Source organism: Corvus brachyrhynchos, unplaced genomic scaffold, assembly GCF_000691975.1.
Source record: "Corvus brachyrhynchos isolate BGI_N302 unplaced genomic scaffold, ASM69197v1 scaffold221, whole genome shotgun sequence".
NCBI lineage: Eukaryota > Metazoa > Chordata > Aves > Passeriformes > Corvidae > Corvus > Corvus brachyrhynchos.
In genome coordinates this window covers 843373-857737 of record NW_008236622.1, presented here as the reverse complement: position 1 = coordinate 857737, position 14365 = coordinate 843373, and the positions used below count along the sequence as shown (strand labels likewise).

The 14365-nt window shown below is 36.5% G+C and overlaps 1 protein-coding gene across 24 annotated transcripts in view; it reads right to left on the bottom strand.

Moving 5' to 3' along the window:
• Positions 1 to 25: 25 nt before the first annotated feature.
• Positions 26 to 14365, bottom strand: part of DLG1 (discs large MAGUK scaffold protein 1) — a 149279-nt gene continuing 134939 nt past the window's right edge. For 16 of the 24 annotated variants that reach the window (XM_017726441.1, XM_017726438.1, XM_008644129.2 and 13 more), the window contains 7 exons: positions 14227 to 14268; positions 11036 to 11086; positions 8924 to 9025; positions 8506 to 8678; positions 4848 to 4957; positions 4394 to 4485; positions 26 to 1749 (listed from right to left, as the gene is read on the bottom strand). In XM_017726441.1, the coding sequence (XP_017581930.1) occupies positions 1643 to 1749; positions 4394 to 4485; positions 4848 to 4957; positions 8506 to 8678; positions 8924 to 9025; positions 11036 to 11086; positions 14227 to 14268 (677 nt within the window). In that variant the 3' untranslated portion in view covers positions 26 to 1642. Of the gene's footprint in view, positions 1750 to 4393; positions 4486 to 4847; positions 4958 to 8505; positions 8679 to 8923; positions 9026 to 11035; positions 11087 to 12634; positions 12671 to 14226; positions 14269 to 14365 lie in introns of those variants that run through there. The other 8 variants (XM_008644128.2, XM_008644130.2, XM_017726444.1 and 5 more) reach the window with 6 other exon arrangements.

Here is a 14365-nt window from a genome sequence, read left to right as displayed (position 1 = left end):
TAATTAAAAACACGCTTGACAAATATATTGTACAATAAAGTTTATTAGCTGTTCTCCTCTTTCTAACAAATGGAATGGATAGTGTTGGTAATTCTTTACAAACCAAAGGTGATTTGGTTGTGTGACTGCCCCATGACTGCCATAAGTACATCCCTCTCAAAAACAATCCGTTGCAAACAAGCAATGGCAGGTACCAAGTAACACAGGAATTAGAGAATTTCATTATTGGAGGTTTTGGTACAACGTATCCATAACATTCAGCACAGAATTTTGTGCATTGCAAATGGAAAATCTTGTGACTGTGCAATCCAAGACGAACATGTACAGAAAAAAATATATTGTTGACTCTGAATTCTCCCTTTGGTTAAGACATGCATATTACAAAGGGGACGGGGGAAGAGAAATACCTGGAGTTCCATAGAAAAGAGGAGAACTTGCAAGTATTTTTTTCTTGTACTAATATTCCCTGGACTTCATGCCCAGCCATCACAGCCCATTTGATTTTTCCGTGATTAAGGAAGGTAAATTCTAATTTTTTTTTTTGTATTCAAAACAAAAAGCTAGGAGTAGGTGGTAAAAGAAAAATATATATTTTATATATATATATTTATATGTGTGCGCAACTATGTAAAGAAAATAATTCCCATAGTTACAGAGTTTAGTTAAAGAAAGTTTAATATATATATATTTATTATAACAAAATAGGCAGTTATTGTGGGTAAAATATTCATTAAAATCTGACCCCTAAGAACACACACATTTTTAGGCTATGAATCATTCTTTCATTGCCCTAATGACCATCTCTGCAGCTGTTTTCTGAATTACTGCCAATGGAAATTTGGCATTCCTCTGAAAAATACAAGGTTTCCTAGCACCTAAACATATTTTTAGGCTCAAAAAGTGTGATGATCATTATCTATAAAGAATTTCTGTAACACACTATAAATAGTGTTTCATGAGGAAGATTAAAAACATTACACATCTTTGTCCCTAGCAATTTTATTGGCAAAAAATGAAAAAATAGATTATAAGAATATCCATATGAAATTATGAAAATGAATATCTCTTCAGGAGTAGTAATGGGACTTAATGAAAATGCTAACTCAAAATTTGAAAGTTTCTTTCTAACTGCCTGGAAAGAAAAGAAAATACTGTGACAAGAGGATTGAACTCAGAAAATAAAACCTGAAATTGATTGCCCTGACCAAACCATGCTATTAAAGTTAAGCGTGCAAAGTTACTCATAATTTACAACTTCCTTGAATACAACATTTCTTTCAATTGTTATGAAATTTTAAAAGAATGTCTATAAAGCTTTTTGAAAAATCTTTGAAAGTTACTTTCCCTTAAACATTAAGGAATTTTACCAAGCAATTCCCTCCCACCCCCACCCTAAACTAATAGCTGGTCAGGCCATTCCACTGTCATGTTTGAAAAATGGCAAACCAACAACACACAATAATACAAATTATTTAAACTAAGAGAGACACCAAATGTAAAGCATTGTGGGAACTGTAGAATGTGATGGTTAGGGTATGAACCACGCTGGAAAGAACTAGAGGCAGGCTCCACTGGAAGGGCTTAAGAGTTGTCAGATGTAGTAGGTGATGTCAGTTAGAAAATGAAAAATAAAAATCTGTTTTCATAATTTTTCCTTTGCTGGAACCCAGATGTAAGGACCAGACTGTTCCTCTATGATTTGTTTCACTTGGTTGTAGATTTCCTCCAGTGTGTCTCCCTGGACAATAGCTGCAAAACATAATGTGGCAATCAGCAATCATCCCTCCTCGCTCCGTGCAGAAACCAGGCTGCTCCACGCCAAGCTGCTCTTTCCCCTCAGAGTGGCAGGAGGATTTCTGATTGCTGAAGGAACAGACACCCATGGACATTCCCGATTTCTGTGCTGGAGTGAAGCACAGACTGGTACTGCAGGACACATACAGAGCTTCCTTGGGGACATGGAGTGGCTTCCACTGTCTTACCAAGTATATACATACAACCAAGGAGTTTTTTAACTTTTTCCTAGCCACATGTTCCAATTTGCCTGAGTCAATTCACATCCTCCAGTATTGTTTTTGGCCCAACTTTCATTTGTGTTCCCAACACAAAGCAAGACAGTGCAGGGCTGTGTCCTCACAGGCTGGTGAACTCTTCCGCTCGATCCTGAAGCTGGCACAGCAAGGCTGCCTGACCTTGCAATGTCTACCTGCTAGCTCTACCTTTGCTTTTGGCTAAAAAGAGGAGAAACTCACAGTTTGTTGTCCAGACAACAGATTTAAGTTTTATAGACAAGAGGCTTCTTAATAGAGTTAAAAGCACAATCTATACTCATTTCTATGGTGTAAGTTAAGATATATTTTTGCCAAGGCTAGAAAATAATTAGAAATGAGCCAATATGAATGTGTTCTGACATATGAGAATAAAGTATGGTCTGGTGAAAATGAAGATGAAGTTTGAGCTGTTCTTACCAACACTTCAGCCTGGAAGAGCAATCACTGTAAGACAGCAACTTCTTTTTAATTAGTGTCACAATCTCAGTGTCAATAATCCAAGAAGTTTAGCATGAAAGAGTTTTGGAGGCAAGTCAGACTCACTCTTCTGTGCATTAAGAGTACTACAGCTTCCAAGCTTTGCTTTCATGCAAATTAGTTCCATTTTATTCCTACCATTGCATTCTCATCTCTTAAAAACTTTCTCCCTATCTGCAGCCCAATGCTGTACTGCCTGTGGGCAGAGGCTGCTCCATTGCCACAGGCCAACTGCAATGTTCACAGCACAACAGTGCATTAGAAAGAATTAGAAATGTCTTTGCAATGCAAATAGGCCACAAGCTTCAGCACCTTCTCTCCAGCTAAGTTCAACCACAGCTCTTCCAAACCTCACTAACCTGAAAGTTGCAAAAGATGTGCTTTTCATGTGCTTCACGTTAAGCTAAAGTCTGTGGAAACGGAAACTGTTGTTGAAGTTGGTATCAGTTACCACAGGACGTGGTATTTTTTCACAGATTAGGGAATACTCACACTTTGTGTTTTACTACCTGACTCACATGGGTGGCAGACTCCACACTGTAATTGGGATCTATAATGCCTTCAAGTATCTCAGACAGATTCAGAAAAGAATTTCTGGTTGTAACGTGATTATCAAGGAGAGAAGTCTGACCATCTTCCTTTGTCAGCAAGCCTTATACTCTGGAGAAAAATCATGGATCTAAACACTACAGCATTTGAAAAGTCTTTTAGGTTTTTGAAACATCGTGATTTATGTCCCTTAATTTCTTGGAAAAGTGTCCTATATAATGCCCTGAGACAGCCTGGGATAATACCAGTTACTGACTAAATATGTAATTGATATGTATTAAAATACACTCATTCATTTTCTGAACAACAAAGCTAATACACTTGCAAGCTATTTGGTAAGGGACTCTATAATAGGAAGAATTTTCAAGATATGTTGAGAGTCCCGTAACTTTCTGGGTGCAGACAGATAGACAGCTATGGGAAGAGCAAGGTACAGTCTTGGGATAAACTGACAACTGGGTAGCACAAAATGCAGAGAACAAGGCACAGGAAGACTGGGCAGGGAATATGCTGGTTCCTCCCTGTGAAGCCATCACCACATCCTGTGTCTCTGCCCAGCTGAAGCAGACTGCTGCATTCACAGCTCTCCCCACACAGGATGTGGGGAAAAGAACTGGACAAAGGAGTCATGTCAGAGAAAAGAAGTAAATGGGGCAGCAAACACTAAAACACTGCAAAAGAGAATATAAGGGAAAGGAAAGGTCTGTCAGGGTAGGAACAGGGAAGGTTCATTTCTGGGCTCCTGAAGGTCATGACTTGACCATCCTCCCTGCATTAGAAGCCACAATGAGAAGAAGAGCACAGTGTGAGTGACTGCAGCCCGTCCCTTGCTGTTACAGTGTGGCCCATGGCATGCACAAATTTGATTCCCTAAGTACCATAATGCTGTAGCGTGTTCAATTTTCAGAGGCTTCATTTACCATTATGCTTGATCATCTTCCCAATTTAAAAGAAAAAAGGTAATTAACAATTTCCTACAAGTAGCTTTGCTGAGCAATTTCAGGTCTGCAAATAAAATCTTTAAGTGTAAAAGACACCAACAAAACAAACCTCTGCATTTCAATACCCAGGAAAATGGTAGAAAGTCTTAGAGTTTTTAAAACCTAAATTAGGTTCCCAGTAAATTTTTGTGTCTATTACATTAATTGATCAAAGTGAAATCAGTGTAGAGATACTAAGATGACTCTATACCTCAAAGTAATCACAGGTCATCTGAAAAACAAAGCTCACTATCTCAGTGGTTAGGCAAGTACTATTTTTACAGCAAGCAATAAAATTTCAACTCTGGCAAGTGAGCAGTCACAAGCAAAACATACCTGTGAAGTGTTCAGTAAATTCTTGCTCCAGTTTCATGGCTCTCTCAAATGTCTTCCTGGCTTGCTCTTCTGTTAAGCGTTTATTCATTTCCCTGAAAGGGAAAACATCATACCTTTTTTAAACTACTGTCAAATACTTGGAGTCTTTAAAGTTTTAAACTGTTTGAGTATTAATCCTAATAAGAGGGTTAACCCTAAAGACACCAAGCAAAGACTGTAGTGGAAATAAGCTGTTCTGGCATTATGTTGCATGGAATTAAACACAATGGCATTTGTTCCCAAGCACTTTAATTTGGATTAGAAGGTCCATCTTAAAGTTCCTAAAAATTAAACTCAGGGAATTAAATATTATTTAAAATGCAAACATTACAATTGTCTGCATATAACTTGCGGTTGGCTTTTCAAATACAACAGTCTCAAACAATTTAGCCTGAGGTACTTTACTTTTACTCACATGATATTTTCCACTGTTTTGGGTTTAATAAAAATGGAGATTGGGTACAGCTGGGCAATCTGCAACCTTTTGATCGCATTACCAGAAACATCAAGAATGCAATGTTTACCCTAAAAAGTGACAGAGAAGGGAAAATGGCACTAAGTAAAGTTTAAGTCACAAGTAGCATAGCATAATAATTTAGAAGAGAAAACATGTCTCCACTGAAACCAACAAAATTAGATTATTTGCATCAATGATACTGTGATTTCACCACTTTGGCACAAGGTCCCCCAATCTCTTCTGTTGGCTCAGACATCATTTGAGATGTTCCTGACCCTTCTTTCTTCCTTCCTCTCTTCATCACAGGTTGCAGCCCAATCAGCAACGCAGAATTGTACAGAGGAGCAGCTGGACTTCAACCACACCAACAAATTTTTTATTTTGCTTTGTTTTGGTACTAATTTGAGGATGCTTTAGGGAGGTGGCCATGTCACAGATGCAGTTTAGAGAGGAGCCAGATGACTTAACTGGTATACCTGAGGGAGTGACAACCCTGTTGGCAGGGAAATACGCCACCATAGAATCTTCAGATGGAACTGCACAAAAGCCCTCTCCTCCCCCAGGTACCACCCAGCAGAAATACCACATTGGAGATGGTGAATGCAATTTATTTGTGTTGATTTATTGTTCATCTCTTGAGAAACAAATGTAACTTGACCATTCTTTGGGCAGCTGGAAGACAATGTGGTAAGGCTGCTTTCCTACTCCTCTGTATACTCCCACTATAAAGAATTTTCCAGCTTCACTTCAAAGGCTCTTCCTGTTCTCAGCTCCTTCCATCTCAGATATGCTCATTTCCACATCACACATTTTTATTTCTTTCCTTTCTGAGTAGCAGAGGATTAATTTTGCATACCATCATTTTAGAGGAGTACAGGGGAAGAGGAACAGAAAACCACTCTCAGGTGAGTACATTAAGAAAAGCTTTTTCTTTAGCGGTGACCAATATGAATTGCAGAAATCTGTGAGCCAGGATACAAACCCGCAAGTACCATATAACCAAAGGTTACTCATACCGTACAACAGCATTCCTGAACTCCTGGGAGATCATTCCTGGAGGAATGTCTGAAATTACTGACATGCTTCTGCTTCCTGGCAGAAGAAATAACTAGGATCGTTTACATTTGATCTCTTGCACAACAAAATCAGAATTTTATTTCAGGAATTCTTAAAGAGAAGTGTTCTTCCCACATGAACAACGCATATGTCTGTTTGCTTTCAGCTAATGATAGCTGTTTCCCAGATCCAGTCCATGGGTTTGGATGCCAACTGGTAACATTTAAAAAAGGTGTCTGTATGTCCTAGCAGAGTATTTTACATGTGCTCATCTGTCCACATCTTTAAATGTGGCACATGCTCTGAGAACTGAGAATTAAGAGCATTACTTAGTCCTTTTTTCTTTTTCAAATAAAACACTATTTGCTGTGTTTGGCCCAACAACTTAAGCCAGGAGCCAAAGGATTTGGGGCAAAGGGTGAAGGGCTAGAGAGCCAGCACAGTACCTGTGCTGGACTTTATGGGATATAACCGTGACAGTTTAATCCAAATCAGCAATGAATGTTCATTAACTGTGGCCTCAAGACACAGAGATTTGCAAACTGCTGATGATTCCAAAGGAAAGAGGATATGAAAATTCTTTTCAAGTGAAAGACAAGGAAAAGAAACACAAGTACATCGTGATACTATCATGTTTTCATCCAGGGAAGCTATTTTACTCTTTGCACAGTGCATTTAGAATAATATTTTACATATTTTAGTTCCTTACTTGCACTGCATCTGATTGAGAAGCACAGCACAGCAGCCAGTGCCCTCTATAACTGAACAATGACATCAGAAAGCATCTTTAGCTGTTACCATTGCGGGTAAGGAAACGAGAGAGACAGGGATCAGCTGGAAGCATGGGCAAATGAACACAACTGAAAGCTATTTTAAGAATACTGTTTCTGGTTCTTTTGGGGCAATAGCAGTCACTTCTGTTCTGTCTTCTCCTAAATTCATCCAAGTAGAAAACCTGGAAATCATCTTTTGTATCCCAGCAATAAAACCCACTGAAAAGACTCATCTTTTCAGCAAGATGGAAAAGAATACAAGGATGGGAGTAGTCCCAGATCAACCAGTTTGCAGCCCTGTCATGATTTTGAAGTAAAGTTCTGAAGGACAGGCCATTGCTTCCCAGAAAAATAAAGTTAGCTGCAACTGAGAAGTTGCTGCATCTACCCAAAGTCCCACAGTGCCTGTGCAAGACATTTAACTGCATGGAGACATTCGGTAATACTTTGTTCTTCATGTCCATTTGTGAAAGATTCACAGCAATTTTGTACCTTACTAATCCCAACAGATGGACAAAAGAACAGAGCCACTTTCAGGTCCAGGATGGAACTGAAGGATTGTATTCGTGCCACCAAGTGAAGCCACTGCCAACAGATTTATAATGTTTAAGCTGTTCAACAGTTTCATCATTTATCCACATATGATAATTTCACAGCTTTGTTCAGCCTCCCATACAAAGTACTGTTCATTTACTTGAACAATTCTGTAATTAATATTCTTTCCTTTGCTTTTCTCACTATATCCCACAGGGCCAGGTTCCATTCCCTATGGTGAGAAAGACAGGAGAAGAAAACATCACTTGACCCACAGAATCTCACCATGTTTGCCCTGGTTTTGCTTCCAGTAAATTCATTTGCCAGAAATAGCAATACTCACCCATTTGGTCAAAATGGTCTACAGAGTTTTCCAGAGGACTTAACTACACTCCTGTGGCCCATGGGTTACCCATACTTACCCTCTGCATGTCCAGACTGACTGTGCCCACACTTGTGAGTTCCCACCTAGAAAATAGCTGGTCCTTCTCTCACAGAAATCAGATAACATTGGCTACTGTAAATGCACTGGATTTGTAAGCAATAGAGCAACATTCATCAACTCAACATGGAACATTTGCAAAAAATTTTCACCAAAAATTTTTCTTTAGGACAAGCACTCTCAGACATACACTTTCTTTTTCCCACTTTTTTTCAGACAGATCAAGTCAACTTCAGATTGACTTTAGAAATAAGTAGAATTTGCAAGAAATAGTTAACTCAAATCACTTTGGGATAGAAACAGTAAGGTCAATCTTCAAAATATAAGTGTAGTTATGGAAAAAAATACTTTTAAAATTAAATTCTTTACATTTACTCTTTTCCCTTTGTTAGCTAAAACTATGAGGAGCACAAGGAATAACATTTTTACAAGTTTTCTTCTACACAGGTCTATGTCAAAGGGATCATCATATTAATTAATTCTACCAGCACTACCTTAATTAGTTAATGATCTATGTATGTGAGCTCAGCTCATTAGCCTATGATTCCAATTATTTCTTCTATATTCTCTTTAAATGAGAGGGCACAACATCATTGCTCTTTTCCCACAATTTAATCATGATGCTTTCATTATTCCAAAGCTTCATTATTTCCTTAAATGCATCTGTGACAATGTGCTTTGTTTCTAGTTTTATACAATTTCCTTTAGAAGTCAGAGTGTTCCTAATGGCTTCTTGCCATTCTTCTCTTTTTCCCTGTCAGCACAGGCATATAATCACCTCAGTAAAAGAAAGTAAGTGGCACTGATTTACCTTTTCTGCTACTTCTCGCACTGATTGGACACTTGTTCCATAAAGATGATTATTGTACTGGCCAGCTTCAATGAATTTGTGATCCTGAATATCCTTCTCCATTTGCTCTCGAGAAGTGACAAAATGGTAATCACGTCCATCCACCTCATAATCTCGTTTTGGTCTAGTAGTATCTTTAAATATAAACCAGTAGTTTTTAAAGGAAAATAAAAAACAGTGACTTTTTTTCGCTACAATATCCAAAAAGTCTCCCATTTATACTGCAAAATTTTCACAAACAAATTGACAACATTAAGATAGGTCTATAAAGTTTAAACAATATATTAACTTTTTTTTAACCCAAGAAACAGAGGATGTCTATTAAAAAATTAAGAGAAAAGTATAATTTAAAATTGCCTTAGTGTTTGCTGAAACTTACGTGGAACACATGAGCCAAACTTGTCTGGAAATTCTGAGATCAGGTCATCATTTATTCTATCTTTCATGGGTCCCAAAACAATCACAGGTCGAGTGTAACTGACTATTAAACATAAAGGAATAACATCAGTTATATTTCATATGATTATTAACTTTTAAGAGTTCATCAAAATAAGCTTTCTCACATAGCAATGATTTTAATACTTAAAAGAATATGTACTTCTGAAGAGAATAAAAACACGTTGAAGAACATAAATCAGTTAATATCATAGTCATAGTAAGATGTTAGACCTTCACTCTCAAATCATCATCCTCAGTGATTGAAAATGAGTCTTAAATTATGAAGGCTTTGGGGAAAAAAAAACCCTTTTCACAAAGTAACATCCTAAATTTTAATGGAAAAAGGAAAGAGGGGAGGTTTGAAAATCTTTTCAATTCAAAGAGACACCTAAGCAGCAGCACAGTTCATGACATTCTGTGTCTGTTGGAAGAAGCTTCTTTTCCTGTAAGACCACAATTAAGCACTCACATACAAAATGACTCAACTATAAATAGTTTCTGTAACTATTAACACCCTTACAAAATTAAGTGTAGTATCTTTTAAAAGTAGTTTAATTATTTATAATAAAGGGGTTTTAGTTGAAAATTAAGCTTAAGTAGATTATGTCTAATCACACTTTAAGAACCATTAAGACAATAATGCCCAAGTATGTTGTCACGATCATGTAATTTCAGCAGTAAAAATTTTAATTTTAGGTTCAAATCTGTCTGCACAAATGAGTACCAATTAATTAAAGTCTGGCATATTAAACATATTTTAATTTGACTCGGAGCTATTTCCTTTCCACTGCATTACTATATTCATAAGAGGAATGTCTTGAATCCAGTAACTATCAGCTTATTAATTAAATAACAAAAATCTTTGCTTTTTCTCCCATTGTGAGTCCCTCTGGCGAGGGGGCACACACAGACCAGCAGCTGCTCCTGTGAGGGTGACAAAACTCCAGTTTCCTAGTTTAGGCATAATTTACTTTATATCAAAGAGGGCTACCATCTCCCAATTTCTAGTAGAGTCTTAATTCAAGCATTTCTCATCCATAACTTTATTTGGCATTTTGCAATAATTCAAATTATATTACATAAATAATGTAGTCTATATTAGCCTTGTATAACAATTTTTACTACTTCTGGAAGATTACTGATAAACTGAGGCCTTTGTGCCATGATTATCAAGTCAGAGTGGAAAGTCTATACAGGTGTATGTGTTGCAAAAACAACTTGGCCACACCACTCACTGCAGGAAACCAAAAATGAAATCTCGGCACTCAAAATTCCTGTGAATATGTGATGTATATTTACTTTGACTGCCATCTGATTTGATAGGTAACAGATAAGTATTCCCAAAGGACATTCCTTTCATCAGAATAATTTACAAGTATATGAGCTATGTATCAAATAATGTAAAGCACCTGTACCAGTGATTGGGAACACTAAAAATTGTGTCTATATTCACACAGTGAATCACAATCAAGACCAAGGTGAAGAGACACAAAACCATTCCACTGGAAATCAGTGAAAAGCATTTTTTTTTTAAATGCAAGTGTGAGAAAATATTTTCTCCTATTGATTTCCATTTCATTAAATTTTACTTTTTTTCTGGAAAAAATCCCTTGGCAATTGTTAACCAAATTAGCCACGTAAGAAGTCCATACAGAAATGGGAGACTGTTCAGAGACATTTCAATTAAAGTTGGTAAATAGACAAGTGATCTATTCATACACTTTTTGCTGTGACAGAAACAGTGAGAATGCTAAGGCAATATGAAACAGAAGAAAACGATAATTTCCAAGGTTCTCACTGATGAAACTGTTAAGCATACTACATTTCCTTCCACAATATAAACCACACAAGAAATTATTGAAGTAGCCCACCTTTGGATTTTGCATTAAATAATTTAGACATTTTATTTAATAATTTATGCCTTTATGATTTATTCATTTGAATAACAGTAAGTTTAAAAGGGTGAAGTTGTTTATAATGGTGCTTAGTACATAAAGGTACATGAAGCATTCTAACAATTCAAATTATTTTTTACTGAGCGAGATCTACAAACCTTCTTGTTGATTGACTGGTTCATATGACAACACATATTCCTCCTGGCCACCTAAAATGTAAAGGCAAAGACATATGAATGTATTTTTTCCTAAAGCAACATATTTAAGCTGAGTCACTCCATGGACTATAACGATACAGACATTGTTCAGCAATATGCATTACAATACTGATGATACTGATGAGGGACATCTTTCAAGAGCGATGAATTACAAAACTCACAAAGCTAAGCCAAACACCAAGCTTTAAAGCATAAGACGCATACCGTATAAATAACTTCCTGGTGTATGTTGGCATGTCAAGCTGGTGTCAAGCACAAGAAGAACTTTCAAGCATTGCTGAGATGCTGTTCCCCACATGTCCTGGATGCAACACATGCATGCTGTCATTCACTGCTAGAGCAGTGCCACCCGCATCGGGAGCATTCTCCATCCTCTGAAGCCAGCATTTACAATTACATTTTTCCATATTTATACATGGCTGGTAACCATGTATGTCAAGGTGTACAGATCTTCCATTAACTTTACCATGAACTGGCATTTATATAAACATCTTCAGCCACTCTAATTCTACCAAAAACGCTACGACTGTATATACTAAACAACTACTATTTTATCAATTAATTTTTAAAGACAAAGTTGAAAGCAAGGAATGCTTTGGATTGTTCTCAGCTCCAGGAAGCACATTAGCAGTGAATGAAACTAAAATAACTCAATCTTGAATTTTGACAGCTGTAGGCTTTTTAAATGTTAGTGAAAGCATCTGAAATATACCTCAGTTGCCATGTCTCTAAAAGATTACTTCTAGTCTAACATATCTCTGAGTAAAATTTCTTTCAATGACATAACTAAAAATTAACTGTGACAGCAGAGAATTTATAATTCTGAAGATACAAGCTCAAATTATATGACATAGCTTTGAACTGAAGAAAATACAGTCCTCAAGTATTTAACTTGTCTAATTTTGGAGCATTCTTTGATGTTCATAAGCCATACTTAAAACAGGCAAAAGAACATACCAAGGCTACACCACAGTTGTGTAGAAACAGAGGAAAGACAAAGACTTCTATAAATTCATATATTGCTTCTATATATCTATCTCTATTTCAAAGCAAATGCCACTGATATTTTAAATCTAAATTTTACCATTTCATTAACAGAAATATTTCTCTTAGTTTGCAATAAGTTTGCATTCAAACTGTCCTACAGCAATACATGAAGGAAGACTTTAATTTCCTAAATTGCTGCAAGTGAGGAATACCTTAAGACAGACACAAAACCATGCAACCTGTACATTTTAATATCTCAAAAAGTTACTCATGCAAATGGATTTTAGAAGGACAGTATATACTTTCAGAACCCTTTTTAGGCTAGGGAGAGGAATAGGGAGTCACCAACTATCAACTCATCTATGAAAGATCCAGCTCACGTATAATTAGATATTTCTTTGGAGAAGTCACATTGCTATAAGGTCAAAGATTAGTTATGCAGACTACTAAAGAGATAAGAACAAGTGAAAAGCATCCCCTGATCGAGGGCAAAAAGTATATATTGTCACTGCTTTTCAATACTTTAGAAAAATTAGTATTAATGGAATGAACCTTTTGAACAACCGTACTCATCTGTAATCAAGATAACTTTCATATTAGACAGCAGTAAGAAGAAATTAAAAGAATATTTTAATAAAAAGTGCTCAGAGTTACACATTGACATAAGCAAATCCATGACATTTACAATAAAATCCTGGCTTCTCAAGTAACAATAGAGTAAAAAACTAACTAGTAGTACCAATAATGAGGTTTAAATGTATATAAAGCAAGCTCTCAGAAAAACCTTGGTAGTGAGGGAAGAGAGCAAAGCAGCAAATTTATGAAGAAATAGTCATGGTTAGATAGTTTTAATGGTGTGTCATTAAAAATGATTAAAATTTCTCCTTGTCAAAGGCAACTTCCATATGTGCTCAGTTCTGTGTTACTCTCAATACAGATGCCTCCCTCAATTGGTTTCTTTTCAATTACAGTCTGCAACATCATCAGCATTTTGCATATGTGTATATACATTCTCTCCTTCAGTGTAATCATCTGGAAGAAAATATGTGGCTCATCACCTCTGAAAAGATCTACAGCTTCCAAACATATATATCTGTTAATGAACCACCTTCCTTATTATCCTGACATAAATTACGTATTTCTGCAGTGCCCATTACACAGTTAGCAGGCAGCCAGGAGCTGAGCAGCAAATCATTGCATGACTTCTACTGTTTCTTCTTTTCATGTTTCTCTTCAAATCCTCAGCTTTGCTGTTGTCCTGCTCTGGTCTATCATGGCTTCCAGGTCTAGACTGCAACCTCACTGGGAAGCTGTTCACTGGAAATGAGCAGTGGCATTCGAGTTCTTGCTATGGTTTAAGACATGTTAAAGCACAGTAGAGCAGCACCATGCAGCCTATTACCCACCATGAACATGGAGTGCTACTGGGTAATAGTTAACACTACTGAAGCTTATGCTAGTAGAAAAAGCAAACTGAGTGTGGTATTTAGAAGACACTACGTCTTCAGAGAGAGAGAGAGAACTAGCATGCTGATTTATCAAAACTGACTCCAGCACTGAATGTGTGTCGTATGCTTTGAAGACAGTTCATACTAAGCACCCATGCTTGACAAAATAAATGAGCTGAAAGCAAGGGTAAATACATGTTTGCTTATCTGTACTTTCACTGAAGTATATACATATTCAATCTGACTATCAGTTGTGAAAAACTTTAGATAGTTATGGCATTATTTGACAGATTACACAGTTTGGTTATTACACTTCCAGTATTAAGTCTCAGCTACATATAATTATATTTGTCAGTATTAAATTTACATTTAAATTTAACAGGTCTAGCTAGCTTGCGTAATTTGAAAAAAAAAAAAAAAATAGGAGCAGATTCAAATTAAGCTGAACTAAGAAAATCACAGGCAACAATAAAAATATCCATAAAGGAGGTTTGCAGTGATTCTAGGGAGTTTTTTAAAAACAAAGACATAGAACAATTTGCAGTACTGCACCAAATACACAAACACAGATTTCACCTGAAGGTGACTGGAAGTTCTATTTAACATGTAAATACCCAGAAAAGACAGACAAACAAAACCAAAGAAAGAGCTACAAAACAAAGGTTCTGAATAAACAAAGAACTTAAAAACACTTACGGTAACTACTTTCACTATCGCTGGCATTAGAGGTTACATGCTCTGAAATTGCAACACAATGGGAAAAAAATAAGGAACATACACCAATGGCATGAGTCAAACAGAAAGAAAATCGACAAAAAATAATCCAGATGAAAGA